The 24,265-nt window shown below is 42.5% G+C and overlaps 1 protein-coding gene across 7 annotated transcripts in view; it reads left to right on the top strand.

Annotated features, from left to right (window-relative positions):
- Nucleotides 1-24,265, top strand: part of DENND5B (DENN domain containing 5B) — a 116,352-nt gene that overhangs the window by 51,882 nt on the left and 40,205 nt on the right. For all 7 annotated transcript variants that reach the window (XM_061444830.1, XM_061444832.1, XM_061444833.1 and 4 more), the window contains 4 exons: nt 2,650-2,759; nt 8,359-9,025; nt 19,658-19,845; nt 23,620-24,156. In XM_061444830.1, coding sequence (XP_061300814.1) covers nt 2,650-2,759; nt 8,359-9,025; nt 19,658-19,845; nt 23,620-24,156 — 1,502 coding nt within the window. The remainder of the gene's footprint in view (nt 1-2,649; nt 2,760-8,358; nt 9,026-19,657; nt 19,846-23,619; nt 24,157-24,265) is intronic.

The raw sequence follows: 24,265 nt of genomic DNA, 5'->3' as shown, positions 1-24,265 counted from the left end.
GGATTCCTGGTTTGCCTTGAGCAATTCCAGAAGCAGGCTGGATTCCACTGTGAAAGCTCCTCACATAGAATCACAGAATCACTTAGGTTGGAAAAGACCTTTAAAATCACTGAATCCAACTGTTAACCTAACACTGCCAAGTCCACCACTAAACCATGTCCCTGTGTGCCACATCTACACATCTTTTAAATACTTCCAGGGATGGTGACTCAACCACTTCCCTGGGCAGTCTGTTCAAGTGCTAGACAACCCTTTTGGTGAAGAAATGTTTCCTAAAATTCAATCTAAACCTCCACTGGCACAACTTGAGATCATTTCTTCTTGTCCTGTCTCTTCTTACTTCAGAGAAGAGACTAATACCCACCTTGCTGCAACCTCCTTTCAGGCAGTAAGGTCTCCCCTGAGCCTCCTTTTCTCCAGGCTAAACACTTGCAATTCTCTTAGGTGCTCCTCATTTTACCATTTCCATTTATTCCTGCCCAGGAAATACGGGTGCAGCATTGCATCATCTAGGACTTTTTCTCCTACCAAGCAGAGAATATTCTTGCAGAAGCTTATTTACTTTTCTCCCCCATGGTTACACACTAAAATCGAGCAAGACTGACGTAGTGCTACAAAAAACTAATGCTGCAATGTGTCTGAATCCTGTGTTAAAAATGAGCTGTTGTATAAGAATACTTGTATGTTTAAAATCTCAGTGATGCCTTGGAAAGGAAAAGATTTAAAACCCTTTCTCTGAATTAATTTGAGAGTGAGTGCTGTTTGAAGGGCTGTTTACCTCTTCTCCACCTGGCTCATGAGCTCACTCAGTGCAGCAGCTCATACAGCAGGGAGACGTGCAGTCCCAGCACAGCTGAGTCATTCATCTCGAGGAATTTCTGCCTGCCTACGCAAGCCCTCGTGGAGGGGAGCTCCAGCACAAGCCTCTGCTAACCCTTCCTAGCCAAGCCGGTGGCTGGTATTGCTGTAAGGAATGCCTGACCTTCACCGCCTCTGCCTCCACCTGCCTCTTGTGCAGTCACTGCTGTGATGGCCCTGGCACTGCAGCCCCTGAGGGACAGCACAGGTTCTGCCCTCTACATTGAACATGTGTTAAGGGATTCCTACAACGAATGGTTTTCATCCCTCCTAAAACTTTGCCTAGATAATTTTTGCCTTGTGAGCAGCCACTGTGTTTTTCTGTTACCTTTTGTTCCCCACAGTTATCTGCAGATCCTAAGTTCTGCCAGGCAAAGACTGAAGCTCTGCTTTCAGGTATCATTTTGTACAGAAATTTCCTTGTATTAATTCACTCTGAGCCAGACTGCACTTCACAAGGAGCAAAGGGCATGTGCCAAATGGCCTGTGGCCTCAGAAACCTTCGGGTAGCTGCTGAGCTGTGAATCTTGCAACATCACTCAGAGGCTGCTTGCTGCACAAAGGTTGAGTTGACATACGCAATTCAGCAAGCACAAATTGCACTCCTGCAGGCCATGTTACCTTCAGAGGGGGGTTAGTGAGGTTGGTGGCTTGCAGTTTAGCTTTTCTGCAGGAATATTGCCTTTGGAGCTTGCCAAGTGATTATGTTTTCATTCAAAATAACCTTTCATTAAAAACCTTTAATTCATTCATTAATGAAATACATAATGAAATACAGAGGGGTTTTTGTTTGTTTGTTTTTAAGAAAGGAAATCCAATTCTATTTCAGTAACATTTTTTAAAGTATCTTGGTAACATTAAGGCATTCCAAAAGGAGCCTTTGATTTCAAAGCATGATTTCATGGAAAACACTTCACATTGTGAACTTAAGGCTTTCATCCCATTCGTTTCTCTCAGGTGAGAAGGGAACTGAACAGGAAAGATCCACCTGTAGTCTTTAAAGCAAGGAACCTGAAATTAGTAACCTGAGATACCTGAGAAAAGTGTAGTAGATGGTAATACAATTAATAGATTTTTAAGAACTTCTTGTTTTGATTACTGTGTTGCATGCTGTAGGCTATCCAGTGGTGGAAACTCCATTAACAATATCCCTGTGAAATACATTATTTGTATGCTGATAACTGGATGCATTTCTGCTTGAAGTCTAATTTCAATCTTCTTTGCACTTGCTGGATTCTTTGTGTGAAAAAGTCTGTCCTTGAAATTTGATGTAGAAAAAAGAAATGTTTAATCTTCACCCAGGACTTGGGATATAAAAAAGATCTATAATGATTCCTTGAATAATTTATAGAGCTGAGAGGTGCTCATACCTTTTATTGACCCCAAGACAGTTTCTAACAAACTTGAGGGAAGTGCCTCTTCTAGCGTGTAGGTAAAGCTATCGCTAGGTATTCAAGCTACAGGGGAAGGTGAAGAATTCAGTTAGATATGGGGTCTTCTTCAAGAAAACTCCAGCAGTAATTTTTCTCTTAACAGTAAGTTTCCATACCATAAATACTAAGCTGGAAGCTGTTCTGTAACTGTAGTAAGATTTTGTGGGAAGGTCAGACTGAAAGCGCATCTTTTCTCTGTTCTCTTTTACAAGAAGTAGTGCATCTGTTGGGAGAGAAAATGCCCATCAGATTTCACAAAAAAAACCCATCCCAACCACGAAGTGAAAGCAGCTGCCCCGGCCAGCTCTCTCTGAAGCCTTACTGCTGTGACAAATCATTCTTTCTTCCTTTGTTGCAGGAGAGAATTTCGACCAGAGTCCCTTAAGAAGAACCTTCAAGTCCAAAGTTTTGGCCCATTATCCTCAGAACATTGAGTGGAACCCCTTTGACCAGGATGCTGTCAATATGGTAGGTAGAGAAACTCTCTTCTTAAGGTGTTTCCTGACAACTTCAACACTCGAGTGGTTCCTGGGTTGTTTGCAACCAGTCCTTGTGATGTGATGAGCAAGGTGTTTCTGCGGGGACTAAGAGCACGCACTAGGCATGCTGGTTGAAAAGCTGTTGTGGAAGAGGTAATATGAAAATACAGAATACTTTCAGGCACAGCAAATGTAAAATGCTGCATTTCTCTCTTCAATTCAAGTTTCATACTGTGTGATGAAGCAGTTCTAGCCACCATCTCAATGACTGGGTGAGAAGAGATGTAGTCACCAGGATACGTATCTGTGGGTGAGAAGGAGACTAACCAAGGAATTTTTACGATACTAATACCCATGTGAAATTTTTGAGTACACAAATCTTGATGCTGTGTACAGCAAGGGAAAGAGGAATCTTTATGCAGAAGCTGGAACTTACCAAAACCCCAGCTTTTGTTGGGTAGCTGGTTTTAATGGCATCTCTGCACCAATACAACTTCTGTACATGTCTTTCCTCTTGGCTAAATTTGATGTATCTGTGTGGCTAAGTCACATGAATAGGGGAGAGAGGAGTAGGGACAGTGGCAGCTGAAAGAACTATGATCCACTGGACTACATCCTAGCTACTTCTCAACAGAATGAACCTCATTGTACAGTGAAGGTGTGAAGTCCAGAGAATCTCCTGGCCCTCACCCAGGAGATAGAGGGACAGGGATCACATAAAACCCACAATAAAATGGCTTTTGCAATGCAAAATGCTTTTGGAACTTCTCTGCAATCATTAAGGTGTAGAAATCTGAAGTTAATTTCAATTTCCACTGATTGACAGCTGGGGATTTCTGTCCTCTGCTTCCAAATGTGCACTGATGGAGATGGTGAGGTATTTGAGCAGGTCTCCACATCACTTTTCTTAAACAGAAAGCATGAAGGACTCAAAATGATGCTTCATCAGCACAGTTCAGATGGTAATAGCTACTAAGGCTATTCGTGCCTTTTAATTCTGCCTTTGAATTGGGAGTGTTCGGAGGAGAAGTGATGTGAGGGGTGTGCAGCAGGAATATGGCAGCAAGAGGTAATAGCTGGAATTGCTACATTATTTGTCTCTTACGTTACAGATGAAAATGTCTAGTATTCATGAAGTGTGATCATATTATTGGACAAAAATGGAATACTAAAATCAGCAGGAAACCTATTAAAATAAAATAATTGAACTGAGCTGCATTCAGCTGAAATCAAATAGCTGAAGAACATGTCTTTCATTTGCAGTGTGTCTTGGAGGGAAAAAAAAAAAGCAGTTACTAACAGCAGCAGTATTTAATGGTCTTTTAAATCATCTTTTGGAAAACTGCTTTATTGTTTTGATCTGAAACATCATTTAAAGTAATATCCACCTCCACAAAATCCCTTGAGGCAATTATTGGCCTTTCTGATCTTACCTTGCTGCATTAGTTCTGCCTATGTGTTTGCTTTATGTGAGCTTCCAGAAGCAATTTTCCTCAAAGAAGAAAATGCATAAATCCTTGAAGGTTAACTTGTGAGAATTCTGGCCTTGCTGAATGCCTAAGGAATTTCAGTTGCCTTCTGAAGCCATCCTGTCACTTTAAAAATAATCCTTGAAGTCCCAAGAAATCACACTGACTACAAGTCATGTTTTCTCTCCCTTTCAAAGTATATATCAAAGTACAGAGTTCTCTTTAATAGGGAAGTATTTCTTTCCACCCCACACTGCTTTTTGTGATTATCCCTGCCTAATGTCACGTACTGTCTTCTGTAGCCACTCTGAAGTAATGTGTTGTACCAAACTTAAGTTCTCAGGAGAGAGCAAAGTGAATTTTTTAGGAAATAAACCTCCTATTTTAGCTGTATGGTTTGTCAAGGTATATAAATCTCTGACTGTATTTCTGAAGTCCGAGGAAGCATTTTCTGTTTAACATCTCATGTACTGAAATAAAAGAATTAAAGGTTCCTTGGTGTAATTTGAAAGAGCAGGCTTACAGACGAAAGCATCTTTCACTCCACCCTCTCACCCATGGTGCAGTTTGGGTATGGAGCTGGCTGCTGTGGCGTATTGTAAACATGAAAAATATACAGGGACTTAAAAAGTGAAATAGAGGATCTAATAGAGAAGAGGTGAACCAATGCTACTGGGCAGTGGGTCCAGAGGGAGCCTTTGGTTCAGAAATATCTGCAATGGATGATGGCTGGGAGGAGGAAGGAGGGAGGGATTACAGTTTGTGTTTCTCCTGACTCTACATTTAGGGAAAGGGCATCTCCTACTCATCACTTCTAAAAATGGGATATGGGTTAACTGGTATCTTTTTGTCTGACTTTGTGAAGCTTCCTTTTGTTTTTGCAGACCCATCTTGAGTATAAGCCTTATTGCAAGTATGATTTATTCCACCTTTTTCTGCTGATGGATATGTTTAAATATAAATAGTAAAATGCTCTGAGAACCAAAATCCTTTCCTTTAATCAGTAATCTTGGATAGTTTTCTGTCATTATACAAAGGTGCAATAAAGGTGGGTGACTTTCTGTGACTGCCTTCTCAGTCAACTTCACCAGCAGGCAAAGCTTTTCAACCCTCTTAGCGTGCCCCATGCCTGCTCTTCCCCAACACTGTCCAGTGGCACATGTGACAGAGACGAGATGAGAAGTGATTGATGTCCAGGGCACTAAGATGAAAGTTTTCATGCGTTAACTGCGAATTTGAAGCTTTCTGTATTGCTGGAAAGAGAGCACAGGGCCTTGCTTTTGATCTTAGCTTCTTAAGTGACTCTTGGTCATTCTTCCCTTCCCATCTTCTTTCTTTCTTTGCCTTTCCCTTTGTCCTCCTGTAGGTCTAACAACAGCCTGTGCCAGGGTTTGCAGCAGGGTGTTAAAATGTTGATAGTCTGTATATGCGGCGCTGTGGCTGAAATGTAATAGGTGGGTGTCCCTTTGTGTGTGTATGCACAGTGTATAAAGCACAAAGGAATAATAATTAAGACTTGGAGGAAATTTATTTAAAACAGCTTTCTGAAACACTCTCAGCAGGTCTGATTTTCCCTGATGCCTGTCTGTTCTTGATTGTATCATTATGTACAATTCCCTTATCCGGGTATTTTTCTGTAAAAAAAGGAAAGACAGTCTTTGATAGCGTTGAGATTAAAACCTGTGATTTCAGTCTGATTGGATTTGATAAAGCTATAGCTGCAGTTAAATGCCTACATTCTAGAAATATATTTTTGTTAAACAAGCTTGCCAAAAAAAGAGATTTAAATATTTTCTTATGCAGAATAAATTAAAATAAAGTCTGAAACAAGGATTTTTTACTACTTCTTTATTTGAGAAGTCTTAACCATGGCACTGCTGTTAATGCCTCAATAAAAACAATAAACCTTTTCAATGAAAATGTGGCTGCTCTTCAGAAATGGTTCATAGAATCATAGAATAGTTATGGTTGGAAAGGACCTTAAGATCATCAAGTTCCAACCCCCCTGCCATGGGCAGGGACATCTCACACTAAACCATATCACCCAAGACTTCATCCAACCTGGCCTTGAACACTGCCAGGGATGGAGAATTCACAACCTCCCTGGGCAATCCATTCCAGTGCCTCACCACCCTAACAAAAAAAAATTTCTTCCTTATATCCAATCTAAACTTCCCTGTTTAAGTTTTAACCCGTTACCCCTTGTCCTAGCGCTACAGTCCCTGATGAAGAGTCCCTCTCCAGCATCCCTATAGCCCCCCTTCAGATACTGGAAGGCTGCTAGGAGGTCTCCACGGAGCCTTCTCTTCTCCAGGCTGAGCAGCCCCAACTTTCTCAGCCTGTCTTCATACAGGAGGTGCTCCAGTCCCCTGATCATCCTCGCGGCCCTTCTCTGGACGTGTTCCAACAGTTCCATGTCCTTTTTATGTTAAGGACACCAGAACTGCACACAATACTCCCGGTGAGGTCTCAGAGAGCAGAGCAGAGGGGCAGGATCACCTCCTTCAACCTGCTGGTCACACTCCTTTTGATGCAGCACAGGATACGGTTGGCTTTCTGGGCTGCGAGCACACACTAAAGCCGGCTCATGCTCAGGTTCTCATTGACCAACAGCCCCAAGTCCTTCTCCGCAGGGCTGCTCTGAATCTCTTCTCTGCCCAACCTGTAGCTGTGCCTGCGATTGCTCCGACCCAGGTGTAGGACCTTGCACTTGGCATGGTTAAACTTCACGAGGTTGGCATCAGCCCACCTCACAAGCATGTCAAGGTCCCTCTGGATGGCATTCCTTCCCTCCAGCGACTCAACTGAACCACACAGCTTGGTGCACAGCTGCAATTCCATGCTATATGTAAGCAAAGACCATCAACTGAATTAAATTCTACCAACTCCAAGCTACTTATTTCCCTATACATTACCTTTTAGAACAATGAATGCGAGCTACCTCAGATAACTTAGAGGCTTGCTATATGTTGTGAAGGGAGCCTGAAGTGCCTAAATCCCAGCTGGGTTGGTAGCAGCTTTATCAGGCTGTCAGATGGTCTGTGCAAGGTGCACTGGTGAAGTTCAGGGTAGGATGTGCCTGAAAATGTATAATTATTTCTCTCGATCTCTTCCACCATCAGAATCATTTACTTCTGGTAAAGATGAGACATTAGGGGATGCACTCAGTCATGGGTAGGTTCACATCCCTTGGGAAAGCTGGCTTCTAATGTTGCCTTTTGGAACAGGAGGAACACTTTGAAAGCTTTCTTTCAAAAAGAAAGCTCTTTCCTTTTATTTCTTTAGATAGAAGGTACAAAGGAAGCTTTAGTTCCTAGTTTATAAACATACTGATTTAGCTAGAACATAAAGAGTTTCATGCTGACGCACATTCAAACAAGTTTGCTGCATGTTTGTTGTTTTGTATTATATGGCTGATAGAATTCCTGAGTAATGCCTGGAAAAATGCCTCAAGTTATCACTAAGGCTGTATTTCAGGAAAAAAAAACACAGTGTAGCAGAATCGCTGCAAAAGATTTTGCTGAGTGGTAAATAAAAACCAAGGCTTTCATAGATTTTTGGGTGTTTCCGCATACACACACCTCATCTAAGCTTTTTTTTTTGCATTTAAGGAAGAAAGTCAAGGTAGTATCTGTCAGGCAAATGTTGGGTGTTTTGGGGTTCATTTCTTTCAAGAAAATTAGGGAAGATGAAAGAATTTCAAGAAGTCTGTGTAATTTGAATTCAGTGGTATAAGATACTTTCTCGGCTCTCTGATTTGAGGGAACTGTGAGCACAACATACGCAAATAAAAACAAAACTGGATGCTTTCTATGATGCTTAAGTAAATAAGATAAAGACTATCCAGCAGTGAAAAGAATTTCACAAAGTAATGAAAATTAGTTGTAATGACTTAATAGATGGGTCATTTTGGAAGATGTTTTCCTTTCTTCAGTCGTGTCTACCTCTTCTTTTAAGTAGCATCAGTTTTAGGCTGTTTGTTGTTGGGCTCCTTTACAGAGGAGTTATATTTCATGATGCATGGCTTTTATGGTAGATAAGAACATGGCTGTAAAGCAAAAATAATGAAATAAAATTGTAGCTTTGATAATTGCATTTATTCCTTTTCTCTTTTCTTAGCTGTGTATGCCCAAAGGGTTGTCTTTCAGGACACAGGCAGACAACAGAGATCCACAGCTCCATTCGTTCATCATCACCAGAGAAGATGGCTCTCGTACGTATGGGTTTGTGCTCACGTTCTATGAGGAGGTCACAAGCAAGCAGATCTGCACAGCCATGCAAACACTCTACCAGATGCACAATGCAGAGCAATACAGCAGTGTCTGCGCCTCTTCCTCATGCAGCATGGACTCCCTGGCCAGCAGCATCGACGAGGGCGATGCCACGTCTCTCACCAAGCTCCAGCGGTACAATTCCTATGACATCAGCAGAGACACACTGTACGTCTCCAAATGCATTTGCCTCATCACCCCTCTGCCCTTCATGCAAGCCTGCAAGAAGTTCCTGATACAGCTCTATAAGGCAGTGACATCCCAGCAGCCACCTCCTCTGCCCCTGGAGAGCTACATCCACAACATCCTCTACGAGGTGCCCCTGCCACCCCCGGGGAGGTCACTGAAGTTTTATGGGGTTTACGAGCCCATCATTTGCCAGAGACCTGGGCCCAACGAGCTACCGCTCTCTGACTACCCACTGCGGGAGGTCTTCGAGCTGCTGGGCCTGGAGAACCTGGTCCAGGTTTTCACCTGCGTTCTTCTGGAGATGCAGATCCTTCTGTACTCACAAGGTGGGCACTTGTCTGGTGGTGCATGTTGGGTCTGTTCTCTGGGCAGGTATGGCCACAGGATCTAATATAAAGCTGTTGATTTTTCAGTGGATTTGTGAAAAAAAATGTGAGAGAAATGAGTCTGTCCTAATGAAAGCACTAAATAATTGTTTTCTGCAGGCAGTCTAGGTGCTGCTTGTTTAATTATGCATTGTATTTATCACTTGTGACAGCTAGCAATAGAATTCACTTAATTATTATCCTTACATTGTACTTAATCGTGCTGCAAGACAGCATGAAACTAATCATATCTTCTGCAAAAATACCAGCAGAAAGTGTCTTTCTTTTTCAAATTTCAATAGCAAACTGAAGATTGGTGAGATTTCCTCTCTCCTGCATGATGGATGTGTTGTGGTTAAAGCACTGAGAGTTGGATGTCCATGTTGAAGTATGCCAGCAAGCTTTTGAAAATCTGGCCTGTACCTTTTCTCTCCTGGTTGTGTCTTTCTGCAAAGAATGACGAATTTTGGGAATCCTGACTTGGTGCTGGGCATGCTCTGGGGTTTTACAACCCTGTTACTGTTTCCTGTGTGTTGTTGGTTACTGTGAGTCTGGCCCTGGTGATATTTGGGTACGAAAAGGAATGTGCTGCAAACGCAATGCACCAAAGTGCCTGAACAAGTCAAGTTCAAGAGTTGCTGACTTTCAAGGGGTTGTCCAGACTTTCTGGAGGTTCCTCTAAGTCTCACTTGGATTCCTGTCCCTATTATGTCAGTTCCCAAATGGCTTCGGTTATGCTGACCCTAAATTAGTAAAATATGGCTGAGGGAAAAAGTGGTTTCATCAGACTAGAATGAACGTGAAGCTGGGAGGTGCAGATAACTTCTAACAAAAAAAAGGAAGAGATGAAAACCTAGACTTCTGAAAAGATGTGGTTCAAGCAGCAGACAGCTCGAAGTGGGGAGGAGAGAGGAGGTGGGAAGTCACCTAAAATGAGTATGGGTAATGAGCCTTCAGGCTACAAAACTGAATGCTTGAGTTTGTCATAGAAAAGGTCAGTAAGTGTATAATAGTGATACTAATGAGTAAATGACTGAGAATGGGGAAAGATGTTCAGGGAGGTGGAAGGAGGTTAGTTCTTCAACAAATGACTGAATTCAAAGGATTGGTAGTTCTTTGCAGAGCACTTGTCCACATGAACTCCAGGGGTTTGCTTTCAAGAACTGAAAATGAAGGGTTTTATCTGCTCTCAGTTTGAAGTGCAGGCAGAAATCCTGCTGTTAGTTTTGATTAGGCTGCTTTCCCCCTCCTTTCTGCTTCTGTGTGCGTGTGCTTATCCCTTTCTTCCTCACTTTGAATCGTGCTGTCTTTGCCACTTCACACCAGGGTTCAATATTAAGCAGCAACACCACTGAAATACCTCCCCATCCCTGCTCATCATTCCCACTCTGGTCCCTGCTTATGGACTCACTGAAAAATGAGATTCTTCTTTTTTTTTTGTTGTTTTTTTTTTTTTTTTGAATTTTACTGTAAACTAGTAGCATTAGGAAAAATCTGCTTTTCAGATTACATTTTAGTTGTATTTTCTGCAGCTGGAGAGCAACCTGCATATGCATTACTTTGTAATAGTCCCTAAGACAGATACAAAATGTCTACTAAATAATTTTTATTCCATTTTCAGTGCCACCAGACATTAGATAAGTGTTTTTCTTCCAATTACTGGCTATTATTTAAGGGTTTGTTTTCACTGTGGGTTTCTTTGCAAAGAAAAATGAGATAGTGAGAATTAATCCTCTCCACCCTCTAAAATTTAGATTTCTTTGTTTTTCTCCTCTCCCTCTATTATTGGTGAATCTAGGTATGTCCTTGGCATGGCCTTTACTTCCTGATCTAACATAGACACAGATTGATGGTGCGTGGGGAAAAGGATACAGTCGTACTAGGGAAATTCTGTGATTATGTAAATAGCATCGTAATGCTGGTTCCCAGAGGTGAGGAATGTGGAGTGGAAGTCAAGTGCAAAGCCTCAGTTTTGGCACATCCTAATAGCTGCATGCTTGGCTAATTGTGCATTGTGGTTTCTTTCAAATGTCAGTCTTGCAATTCCAGAGAAAGAAAACAAAGCAGCTCTTTCCCTATGTGAGATACAACCAGCCTAGATACTACTGAAGTCTTCTCTCTAAGCTCAGGGGCAAATTGTTTCTTAACTCCCAAGCTCTTCCAAGGCAAAAGATGAAAAGTTTGGGGCTTATCTTTTATTCCATAATAACGAATGAAAGAGTGATTTTGCAAATGCATCCTTCCTCCCCTTTCTGCTTGAAAGACTGTTTCCCATGGCCTGGCCTTGCTGCAATCTTCCCAAACTCAACAAGAGATTAGTAGGAGATGTTCCTGTGTCCACAGGGTGCAATTTCAAGCAAGCCAGCATTATTCACTCAAAGGCAGAATTCACTGAAATGCTGCAATACTCAAGGAATCGGAGCACTGGGCCAAAACCTACTTCAGTTCACCAAACTCTTTCAGTGAGACAGCTGCTAGTAACATGTATGGGAAATGTAAGCTGAATTTGTTGAGGTTCTCCTAGCCCTGTCACAAGGAAAGTTTTCATTCAAGCTTGACAAAATAAATTGTATTCCTTTTAAAAAATTAAGACTTATTTTAGGAAGTTGAGTGAAAATACAAATTGTTGCACAGCCCTGATCACACAATGAGCCTGCTGGCTGTTCACTGAGAACCTTCAACTTCTCACTAAGCAGCTGTCTGCTAAAGGTAGATTACATTTGCAGCCAAGAAGGAGCTGTGGGGACGTGAAAGCTGCAAACAATGGGAACAACTGGTCAAACAGCTTTGGTTCCAAACTTTATAGGCAAGCGTGAGAGTGGGTTGCCTGCGGGAAGGATGGTGGTCAAGTGGAGTGATGTTGGTGATAACAGCAGCAAAGTGCTGGCAGAAGGGTTGCACGGAGACTGTACTGGCTTTTCTAGGGTGGTTTTCCTCTAGTGAACTAGGAGTCAGTGATGAAAGCATTTATTTTTAACCCTGTAGTTGAGACATAATGTTTCCAGCAGCCTGAACAAGAAAATCTAACTAAATGAAGAGGTGAAGGTGTTGCGTGACTTTACTCAGTTTGCGCTTGACGCGTTCCCAGCGTGATATGAGAGTCTGGTACAGCTCTGCAGGGAACAGGACCTGTAGCTGTTTATACCATGACTGCTGTAGTCAACTTTGATTATCGAGTTGTTCTGTTCATGGTGTTTTACAGGGGAGTGGTATCCCCTCATTTAGGAAAATGCAGGGGTGGAAGTGGACTAACAACTTTGCAGCTGTGGTGGTTAAGCAGAGGGGTGGAGAGATTGACATAAAAGAATGATGAGCTCATTTTTGAACTCATTTCTAAGTTGCTTCATTCCCAAATGTTTTGGACTACAGGCAACTATCTTAATCCTCAATTTCTCTCAGGTCTATAGTTTAAGCTCCAAAGCAGCTTGCTGCTACAGGGCTCTCACTGGCTTTACAGGCCACAGTTTGGGAACTGTTGGTGTGTGGATAATTGTGTCCTTCTGGGGCAAAAGCCAGTATGACCAAAGCATTTCAGTCTAAAGCTGTGACACATCTGTGCAGCTTAAGAACAGCAAGCACTACTGTGGCAGCGTTAGGGCAAAACACAGAACAAGGCAAGGATAGCTGGGTAACAGGCAGAGACCTGTGCTCCTGCCTAAACAGCAAGACTGAAAAGACAAGCCCTTACTGTTCATGAAGACAGCATGGACTTCAAAGGAATTAATCAAAATCACTGTTGGTGGGTAAATGTAATAGACTGCTCTAAGCATCACTTTGGCCAGCAAAGGTGATGCAGAAAGCTGTACCTGAAAGCCCTAGAAGGAGAACGCCTTTGGATTCAGGTTATATCTTCCTGCATATAGTGAATGCTTTTAAGTTTAAATAGGACCAAATTGTACCTTTGGAGCTTTGAAAACCAAGGGGAGGGATTAGATATTTGTCCTTCATAATTCTTCAGGTTGCAGTCTTTGCAGTACTCTTGCAAGTGCCCTTTATTTGATTCAGAGCACAGCTCTCCTGTGTAACCATGGAGGTGTAAGGGTATTGTGAATGTCCAAACTTCCAGCAATGTCCGCTCTGTGGTAGCTGCTTCCCAAGAATCAATAACAAAACACTGGCATGATACATCTGCTGGAGAGGGATGAATTAAACTATGAGCTCTGCAGAAACCTTGGCAATCCATTTCGCATGTCTGCATTTCTAGGGATTTAAACATGAGAGGGAATGCGTGGATGAGACAAAGATAAACTTCTTAGAGCTTAGGCTGTTTCTACTCATTATAATTTTGAGCATTTCCCAAGTTGTTTTTCAAAGGGTTTGAGTAATTGCTCCTCAAAATTTTTTTTTTTTTTTTTTCACTCTTAGCAATTATAATACAAATGATTGCATATAGAGAGTCATTGCCTTGAAAAAGGTAGTGCTTGAAAAGTCTTTTTTATGAAGTCTGTTTTGGGGGAGATTTTTTAAACAAATACATCCATGATGTACTTGCTTTTTAAAATGTTTTACACCAAATAGTTACATAGAAAACCTTTTCTCTTCTGCTCCCTACTTACCATGGTTGCACTCCACACTAGTATTAATTAAAAAACAGTGGAAAGCTGTTGGAGAGAGCAACTTACACAGCGATAAAATGCTGTGAAAGAGACCTGGGTTTAGGCCCTTAGCAGCACCACGGTCAGAGGAGACTGCCGTGTGTGTTCTGCTGGAAAGGAGACAAGTAGTTGGATAGAATAATCAAATCGACTCTTCATTTTTAGCTTAGGTGAAAAGACAAAAACATTTTTTAGTTAAAAGTTGCTCAATTTTATTAGCTGAGGTCAGTATGGCCTGAAAAGCCAAGTTTTTAAAGCATCTGGAAACAAGAAGAAGGAGCTAGTACAGGTCTATACCACAACCCTGCTCCTGTTCATATTCACACTGAACTTTAGGGAAAGATTGGGCAACTGCTTTTAACACTAAGCACACACACACTCCACCACCTCTCCACTTTTCTAAGTGGAGTCTGTGCCATCCACGCCACTTTGCTGCCCTGGTGCAGAGCAAGGGGCTCCCTGTGTCATCAGGGGCATCTTCACATGTCCTGTTGCCCCCTTGCCAGCTTCGTCACAGACTTTTGCCCTGCTCTCGGAGGCTTAACCATGCTGGTAATAGGAGCTAATTCAAGTTTTCCTGTGAATTAATTCTTAAGGTGGCTCTTAATCATAAGCTAATTTATGCTGAATCACTGATGGCAAGCTGTGACATGGATAAATGGAAATTTATTGAAGTGGAAGTGATTTTTTTCCATTAAGCATTTGCCAGCATGGGAAAATGAGAAGAATTGGCCTCAGTGAATAGTGGCCTCAGGATGTTCCCCTTGAGGCAGAGCTGACCCCCAGTCTCAGAGGGTAATTCTTAGTTCAGGCAATTAGATGCAGTCTCATCTTGATCATCGTGTATAAGAAAATATGTATTTTCAGATTTGCATAAATTGCTGCTCTGCTTTTATCTTGTAACTCACGTGCTATGTCACCCATGGATAAATCTACTCATCCATCAGGGATAAAGGGCATTAAGATGCCATGAGTTGTTTCTTCAGGATGGTCTGCTGGTTACAACCCTATGTCACTGACCTGTACAAGCATCCTGAATGCAGCACTGGTGCAAGGTGCTTTCTATGGAGAATCCCTGGCAGTGTTCAAGGCCATGTTGGACAGAGCCTTGGGCGACATCGTCTAGGGTGAGGTGTCCCTGCCAATGGCAGGGGGGTTGGATCTCAATGATCTTAAGGTCCTTTCCAGCCCCAACCATTCTATGATTCTGTGACCAACCTTTCCTGAAGTCTTTTTGTGCATTTCATCTGAATATCTCTTGAAAATCACCTGGTCTGGCTGGTCAGTCATCACAGCTGCCAGTATACAAGCCAGATGAAAGATGGAAGCTTCCAGGGCACTTTGAAGTCTGCAACACTTTATATGCATTGATGCTGTGGAGCTATTGAGACCTGATTTGAAAACCTTTGCTTTCATAAACTATTTTTGTCTCAGATGTGAATTTCAGATTCCCCTTTTCATCTTCATTATGCTATATATAAACATTACAGTTCTGAAGTTGACAAGCTCCTAGACAGGCTTCACTGTGTGCCATTCCTGACTCGCACTCAGAGCTCAAAGCAGAATATTACCTTTTATTTTCCCTTTTTTCTGATATACCTGGTTCAGCTAATCCATACTTGTTACAAAAAGTAGCAGTTCAACAGATACTGCTTATAATACTTCGACTGTAAAGGTAGCATGTGGAAAAACTTATAAATCAAAAGAATGTTTTAAAGCCAGTTCGGATGTTTCCCTCTAAAGAATTAGCTCTTTCTCATTAAGGTTCATTGGTTTATATTGTTTTCTCTGTTGTTGGCTTTGTTTTGTTTAAAATGATTGCTTAGAATTGTTTTCTTCCTTTTGATAAGGGAAGAAAAATTATTCTTTGGGATCTGATTATCATCTTTCAGGATGCGTATTTAAATACATGGCTTTGCATGTATTTGTAGGTGTACTTCATGCATGTTCAAAAAGCAGTAGAGGAAATGAAGCGGTGTCCAGGTAACCCATCTTTTCAAATGCTTCCAAGTGCTTTCAAATTGAATGTAAAGCAGGACTTAAAAGGGAAAAGAAAGAGGAAGCATGGTCTATTTTTAAAGCATTGTACCAGATTTAGAAGATCCAAGCTGAGACTCCAGCTCTTTAGCAGCTTTCTACCTTACGTTTGGTAGGTTACTGGAAAAGACAGCTGGAAAACTGCCAAATTGTTTTTTATCAGGAAGGCTAGGTGTATTGAAACTGTGATCAGTGTACTGATCACAGCAAGAATGCTGTTTCTGGTTTGAATGAGCACGTGTGTGCTCTTATACTCACAAATTCCATGGTTGGGCCTTTGCTGAGAATGTCCCAGGTGAAATTCTCTTTTGTTTGATTATGATCAAAGATTCCAACCTGTTTTGGAGGTAGCACTTGAATGAGGGAGGTCTCAGCTGTTCTGGGCAGGGTCATCCCTTTCCTCTCTTAAAGAAACTTGGTTAAACTTTGCTGCAGCATGGTAAGGATTTTGAGATATCAGATTCCTTTGTACTAGGAAAAGTAATTTTTATGTTGAGCTTTGTGAATTGCTTAAGATCTTAGAGCTTCTATCCCAAATCTGTAAAATGAAAAGAGAAGGATTATTTTGTCTTGTTTTCTCAGTCACTGCCTGTGTTTGGACTTTAAGCTCTTCGGGGTAGATATTTCTGCATGCACAGTATCTATTGTAATACTGTACTGATTGGTTATTGTCCTATTATTGTATTATGGAGAATCAGCATCAAGCCCAATATGTGTCAAATTTTGCCCTCTTTCAGAGTTACATTTGTAGTGAATTGGTGTTCAGAATTGATGTTCAAATGCCAAAACCATATCCATCTCCATGCTCATGCAGCAGAACTGCCGACTCGAGGTGGAGCGGATCCCTGCTGCAGTTATTTGTCCTGCGCAAGAAGTGAGATGCAGGGACTTGGCCAAGGGCCCCTGGCAGATGCTGCCAGAAAAAGGGGTTGGATCCAGACTCCTTGAACTCAACTCTTTTGCCTTCTTCTTCAATTAGGGGGAAGGTTAAGTATGAGAGACAGACCTGTGCCGAATCCTGCTAAGCAGCTGGTAGGAGGTGGCAGTTGCAATAGGAGCCATAGGGGCCACTTTGTCCTGGGATTATCCTCCTTGAGCAGTTTCTCTTGGGAAATGTCCTGTGTACAAATCAGAGATTGGACCCTGAACACAAAGAAACATAGAACTGTAGAGTCATTCAGGTTGGAAAAGATCATAAAGATCATCAAATCCAGCCATTAACCCAGCACTGCCAAGTCCACCACCTTGCTAAGTGCCACATCTACACATCTTTTAGATACCTCATGGGTAGTCACTCCACCACTTCCTTGGGCAGCCTGTTCCAATGCTTGACAACCCTTTCAGTGAAGAATGTTTTACCAATATTCAATCTAAACCTCCCCTGGCACAACATAAGGCCATTTCCTCTCATCCTTCAAGCCATTGCAGAGAGCAATAAGGTCTCACCAGAGCCTCCTTTTCTCCAGGCTAAACAACCCCAGTTCTCTCAGCTGCTTCTCATAAGACTTGTTCTCTAGACCCTTCACCAGCTTCATTGTGCTTCTCTGGACACACTCCACACCTCAATGCTTTTCTTGTAGTGAGGGGCCCAAAACTCACCAGTACCCAGTACAGGGGGATGATCACTACCCTGGCTCTGCTGGCTACACTATTTCTGATACAGGCTAGGATGCCGTTGGCCTTCTTGGCCACCTGAGCACACTCATGTTCAACTGGCTATTGACCAACACACCCAGGTCCTTTTCCATCAGGCAGCTTTCCAGCCACTCTTCACCAAGCCCTTAGCAAGCGCTGTAGCAGCTGTAGCTACTATCTGTAGCAGTATTATTTCAGGCTATGTAGCTCAGAACAGACTTTGAAATGGTCTCATGGATACCAAGACATGCTACTTTCTATATTTGGTGTTTTTTGTTTTAAACCTCTAAAGCTTTCAGAGTTACGAAAGGTTATTAGGTGCTTAAGGGGTTCACCAGTAGTATTGTTTCAGTTTGTATAGGTGCTCCTCAGCAAGACAGCACATGGACCTGTGTAATTATAGACCATTGCACAAGGAGGGATTCATAAATGGCTGATCTGTAGTTGGGAATGGCTTTGAGGTGTAACCTTGAGACTGACTTGTGCGCATGAAAATCATTTTGAAGATTGAGTGACTAGCTATTAGTAAGACAAGATGAAAAATGGTTTTGCCCACCTGGCTGACCTCCGCAGATCGAGGCTGGTTTTCCACAAAGAGGTGCTACGAGGAAGGAGAATGGGTTATGCAATTTGTTGTTTTAATTTGCATATTTATTCAAGTTCATCTTGCCAGTGACCTCCTAATAGCTGAGCTATGTCAGATGGCAGTACTGTTGCGGATGTCTGCCAGGGCATCAGGCTGGCTTGTTCAGGAAATGGAAAGGGCCAGGCTGGGTTCCTATGCAGGCAAAAGCAGACAGCGGGGCTATAGGAAAAAAGCAGCCTTAGCAGACTCAAGACCAGGTTCATACATATACCTTTAATTTTATGGAGTGAGGCAGAGGGGCTAGAAGAGATGGGCAACAACCCAACCATTACCAAGGATCCGGGTCTGGGCTTGGTGAGAGTAAAAAACCCTTTGCTCAATGAGACTTGCCGGGCACTGACGAGAACTTGAGAACTGGTTTAGGATGCAGCCATAGAAGAGACATCCCTTCTGCTGCTTTTGGTGGTTACTGATGGTGTACCGTGCACTGGAGCTGCAAATAGTAAAAAGAAGCTTTCACAGGTAGCAGAGACCCAGGACAGGAATTGGAACTGACACCCGGTCTTCTCTGTGCCATGCACCTTGTGTAAGTTCAAGGACACTTACACAAACTTATGCTTTGGTGTTCCTATCTTTAACCAACACTGTTAAATGAGGTGTGCTGCTGCTTCATGGCAAGTTAAGATTCTTAAGGAATTGGGGTTTAAGTACCTCCATGTTCTTAGAAATTTGGGGGGGGGGGGTGTTATTAAGGCAGAAGCTGCTGTAATGGGGAGTAAGAAAATCATCTGGTTTCAGATTCACCTGCAGCTTACAAGAGCCAGGGCCCTTTACGTGTTTCCTGATGGATTGCCTGCAGTTTACTATTCACTGTAAAGATGCCCTTCTCTTTAATACCAACATGTGATTTATTTATTTATTTAAAGGAAAACAGAGAAACAAAACCCAAAGTGCTCTCAAATCTAGATTCCCTCATATTAACAAACAGGTTGTGGTATTGCATCATGCCAGCTGGGTAGTTGGAAAATAATTTACTCATATCCAAATATTCTTGCAGCTCAGCTGGATCAAATTAAGTTTTAATTTAAAAAGTAAAGCATGAAATGTTTATTTGAGCCAAACATTGCAAAGCAGTGAACTAGTGGATTAAATACAGATTTGGGGAAACAATACAGTGTAAATATGGTAGCTATACAGAATATTTTTGACAACTAAATTTCTGCTAGGCTTCTGTTTGGGTTTTATTTACAAGCGGTGCTTTTAAATACTTAGGGACTGTAAACTTCTGCTGGTATGTGGCCAAGGCAAATCTGAAACTTAGTAGTAGCAAGTGGAGCAGAAGCAGGCAGACAGGAGCAAGAGAGAAACCACAATGTTTCCTTCAAGTTCACTTCTTTCTTCTCTCTTTTCCTTATAAAAATACATGCTTTTTATAGAATTAGAGTATTATTATCCTGTACTATAGTGAGAACTTTTGGTATGCTTTTAATAAATGAATCTAATGACATAATAGATCCAGATAAGATATGAATATTTATGCTCAGCAGTTTCTTCCCGGGGGTAATGAGTTTTGACAAATAGTGTGTAAGGGTTTTAAGTACTGTCTTATTTTCACACATCTTACCACATAAACATGGTTTCTGTTTTGTTTTCTCACTGATGTCCTTGCCAAGCTGATTTCAAAAGTGAAACACAAAGATAACTCAATGTCTGTCTTTCCCTCTCTCCCTCCCTGTCTAGATTATCAGCGGCTGATGACGGTGGCAGAGGGGATCACAACGCTGTTGTTCCCGTTTCAGTGGCAGCACGTGTATGTCCCCATCCTTCCTGCCTCTCTCCTGCATTTTCTGGACGCTCCTGTTCCCTATCTGATGGGGCTGCAGTCCAAGGAGGGAACCGACCGCTCCAAGCTGGAGCTGCCTCAGGAGGTCAGTCTCCACCTTTGGGGATGCAATCTTGGAATGCATTGTTAATATCTGCATGTATGCCTGCTGGAAAATGCCATGCCTGGTCTTAGGAACCTTCTCTGGCACTGTGAAGGCTGTTTGCCAGCCGGAGCGAGACAGTAGGGGAAGTCTCCACGGCCCTTCTCAGTGCATTCCTGAATTTAATGAGTACCACTAAGTATACTGACTTTTGAATGTTCTCCTGCTTCTTATTATGACACTGAAAGTTTCTATGTTTTCCCTAGATCGCATGCTTCATCAGGTTTTGTTGCTCTTTGTCACTGTCAAAGTCCTGTTGACAGTGGGCTACAGAGCCTTTCATTCAGGGATGGTCTTCATGAATCTGGATCTCAGGTGCAGTTGCTAGATCATAGAATCATAGAATAGTTAGGGTTGGAAAGGACCTTAAGATCATCTAGTTTCAACCCTCCTGCCATGGGCAGGGACACCTTACACCAAACCATGCCACCCAAGGCTTCGGCCAGCCTGGCCTTGAACACTGCCAGGGATGGAGCATTTACAACCTCCCTGGGCAACCCATTCCAGTGCCTCACCACCCTAACAAAAAAGAATTTCTTCCTTATACCCAATCTAAACTTCCCCTGTTTAAGTTTGAACCCGTTACCCCTTGTCCTGTCACTACAGTCCCTAATGAAGAGTCCAATGGCATAAACCTGTCCCCCTGTTGCTGATGAGAAGTATCACCCTGTCCTGCCAGCCTCGTCCCACCCTTGCATGAGCACACAAGTTCCTGGCTGGGTTGAGGTTCATTACAAACAAGCCAGATCTGCATTAATTCCATGCCTGTGAACCACCTATAGGCATACATGCATACCTACTTCTGTAATACTGACTCAATCCAAGGGTGGTCTTTTGAAGATCTTCTGTCCTCCCATGCAGTGGGAAGTGAAAACTTTGCCTGGTCTATCACTTTTTCCACAGAGTTAAAAAGGATGGAAAGGTTGTCCTCCTAATCTAGGTGTTCAGATCACTGGTGGTAGAGGGAAATGGAGATCCTTCTCCTCAAAATTTCACCAAGATGATTAAAACCGCTTCACATTTTAACCTGGCCACTGATCACTCTCCATAGTGCAAAGTCTTTGCAATATGGCTAGCCTGTCTGCATTTGAGATAGTGACTGGACCCATCTCTAGACCATGCTATGCATTTTAACTTGGGCTTGCATGGCTGTGACATCTCGTGGCGGTGCTAGTGCTGTGCTCAGCTTCATGCACAGATCTTTCCTTGGGGCAGGGTCCCTAAGGCTTGCAGGTAGGTGCCCTGACTGAGGAGGCAGATTGAGAGCAGCAGCAGGGGAGAATATGCTGGAGGGGGAGTTTGTATGTGGAACTGGAGGGATAAACACAGGGCAAGGATAATACAGTTGTTAATAAAGGTCTATTTTAAGTATTAAGTGGGGGTGCCTGATTGTTAGGATCAGTGGCATGTAACAGTGCAAATCAAGTCTTGCCTCATGGATACAATGACCCAATTGCATGAAATTTGCATTGGTGTGGAAAAGAAGCTGGTATCTAGCTACGCTTTTCAGTAAAACCATGCTAATATTACATAATTACTGTGATTTTAAAAATTATTAGTCATGTGTTTTAGTTAGCAGATTAAGCTGTCATTTTGCTTAAATTAAAGTTCTAATATGATGGGCTTGAAGTACTGCTGGAATAACAAATTAGATATTGCCAGTGAGGGAAGAGTAATAGTGGGGTGGAAACACACACACCCCCCACCATGATATATAACAAATATTGATGTATGAAAAATATTAGCATTTATGAACACCACAAGTCCAGTAACTGGGAGAGGGAAAGAAAGAAGGGGAATTGAACAGGCAAGACCTTGGATCTTAAATTCCTCTAGATAATAAAAAAAAATAGAAAATCCTTCGACATGCAAGCAGTGATGAAGTGCTGTTTGCTTTAGCATTCCTTTATTGTTCAGGCCAGGGGCTAGCTTTTCAAGCTCTTGCTCTAAATATAAACCATTTGTTTGTTAGAGATAAAAATTCTAACAACTGGCCATCATGCTGTTTTAAGGTTACTAATCTGCCTTCATTAATTTTAATCATCGGATGTTTCTGAAGAGAGAAGTGAGACCAATTCCCTGAGGGTTTTCTGAATCCAAATCTCATTTTTCAAATTTCGTAAATTATATGCAGAGCTGAAATTAAAAAGCCTTTGAAATGAAATATTGATAGATAAGAAGACAGTCCCTGAGCTAAGGAACCGCACCGATGCATACCACAACTCTTCAAAGCTGTATAGCTAAGTAAAGCAAATTGTTTTGGATGAAGATACGCTTTTCTTTGTACAATCCAGATTTATTATGAAAAAGCGATCTGAAGGGACACTTTGCTTTACCAAATTAATGCTAATACACTTCAAAGTATCTATGCGAAAGGTGTTTAATGTCAAACATGTCCCTAAAGTATCCAGTATTTTATAACCATGTTTTCTGTGGAATGTATTGTCCTGCTGAAAATTAACCTTTTCAGAAGGAGGAAAATAAGTCCTTTCTGTTCACATAATCTGAAGATTAGTCTACAGTCTTTGGTGAGAAGTCAAGAACAGCACAAGCACTTTGGAGCAGGCAGAGGAGCTGAGCTAATGGCCAAGTAAGGCATAACAGAGATCTGCTGCTGCCCCTGCCCTGTGGGTTTCTGCATCTCCCGTTCTGCAGCTTTGTGCCAGGGTAAAACCCATCAGAGCTCAGCACCTTGGGAATCTGACCTGGTTTAAGATTTATTCAGCACAGTGCACTCAGACAGTGAATTTCAGAAATAAGCTGCAGTCCAGGAGATCGATTACTGTTTTTCATTCTGCTGTTATTCCTGAGGGTGCATTTGCAATGTAATTAATTTTTATGTAGGGCTCTTCCATCCCCCCATTGACACTTCCCTAGCAAAAAGTATCTGCTCCGCTAGATTAATGTCTTCACTTAGCTTTAATCTTATGGGCTGAGATCCATCTCCATTCGTAGCAAAGCTGTCTAAGAGCACTGTGTTTAAATCTCAGGCAGAGGAATTGCCAAGATTAAAAGCCTTCATGGAAACAGGGAATAAGGGGAGCGGGGAAATGGGGCTTGACCTCCAGTGAACAAGCTATACTCAGACATGATCCCAAAGGATTTGCATGGTACCCTTATTTTGTAGCTTCGCTTGTAGCAATGTCATCTTTCTCACTGAGCATCTCGTTCCTTGGTAGCACAGCTACAGAATCCTCTTGCAGTTGGGTCCTGGTAAAATAAACATGTCCTTGAGATGTGATAATTCAACACAGATAGTTTTTACATGTGCTGAGAAATGGCACTGCACATTGTGCTCGCTGGTGTGTCCTTGGCCAGTCTGGAAGGGGATATCAAATCTTTGCAGTGGGAAGTTTGGAATCTGCAAGTCCTGAGGGAGCAGGAGAGGGCAGGACGCTTTATTTATTCAGTCTTCAGCTTTACTGAAGCGTCATAGGCTAGACAACACAGCTAAAGTCTCCTGCATATGTGTGTTCTTGGCTTTCTGCTGAAAGCTCTTACCTTAGGAAAACAGGGCTATTTATTAGAGAATCATAGAATGGTTTGGGTTGGAAGGGACCTTAAATCTCACCGAGTTCCAGCCTTCCTGCCATTGGCAAGGACACCTTCCACTAGACCAGGTTGCTTAAAGCCCCATCCACCCTGTCCTTGAACACTGCCAGGAGGAAGACAATTCTATGCTGAGCATCCATTTTGAAACTTTTATCTGTATTTCAGGCAAACCTGTGCTTTGTGGACATCGATAACCATTTCATCGAGCTGCCAGAGGAATTCCCCCAGTTCCCCAACAAGTTGGAGTTCATCCAGGAAATCTCCGAGGTTCTCCTGCAGTTTGGCATCCCGCCGGAGGGTAACCTGCACTGCAGCGACAGCGCCACCAAACTCAAGAACCTGGTCCTTAGTGACCTGGTGAACGACAAAAAGAACGGGAACATCCCCAGCAACGCCCTCAACATGTACGAGCTGCTGAAGGGCAATGAGACGATTGCCCGCCTGCAGGCCCTGGCCAAAAGAACTGGTGTGACAATGGAAAAAATGACCATCACGGCTCCCCTTGCAGAGAAGGAGAAGGATGGGAAGTTGCCCTGTGAGGAGGTGGAGTTGAGGGACTACAAACTGAACGTGCAGCTTCGCGAGGTGTTCGCCAACCGCTTCACGCAGATGTTCGCAGACTATGAGGCTTTCGTCATTCAGGCTGCCCCCGATATGGAGTCGTGGCTGACAAACAGGGAACAAATGCAAAACTTTGACAAAGTAAAGATAGCCATGTATTCATTTTTCCATCTGAAAGTGCTTTTGGGAGGGAGGGAGGGAGGGAGAACAGCTATGTAATGTGTGTATATAGCCTAGGTACTCTTTAATT

This window comes from Pezoporus flaviventris, unplaced genomic scaffold (genome assembly GCF_033815535.1).
Source record: "Pezoporus flaviventris isolate CSIRO_AGI_PZ_B2104156 unplaced genomic scaffold, CSIRO_AGI_Pfla_v1 ptg000002l, whole genome shotgun sequence".
Taxonomy (NCBI): Eukaryota; Metazoa; Chordata; class Aves; order Psittaciformes; family Psittacidae; genus Pezoporus; species Pezoporus flaviventris.
Note: the sequence above shows the minus strand (reverse complement) of the source record. Positions and strands in the feature narration are given on the sequence as shown.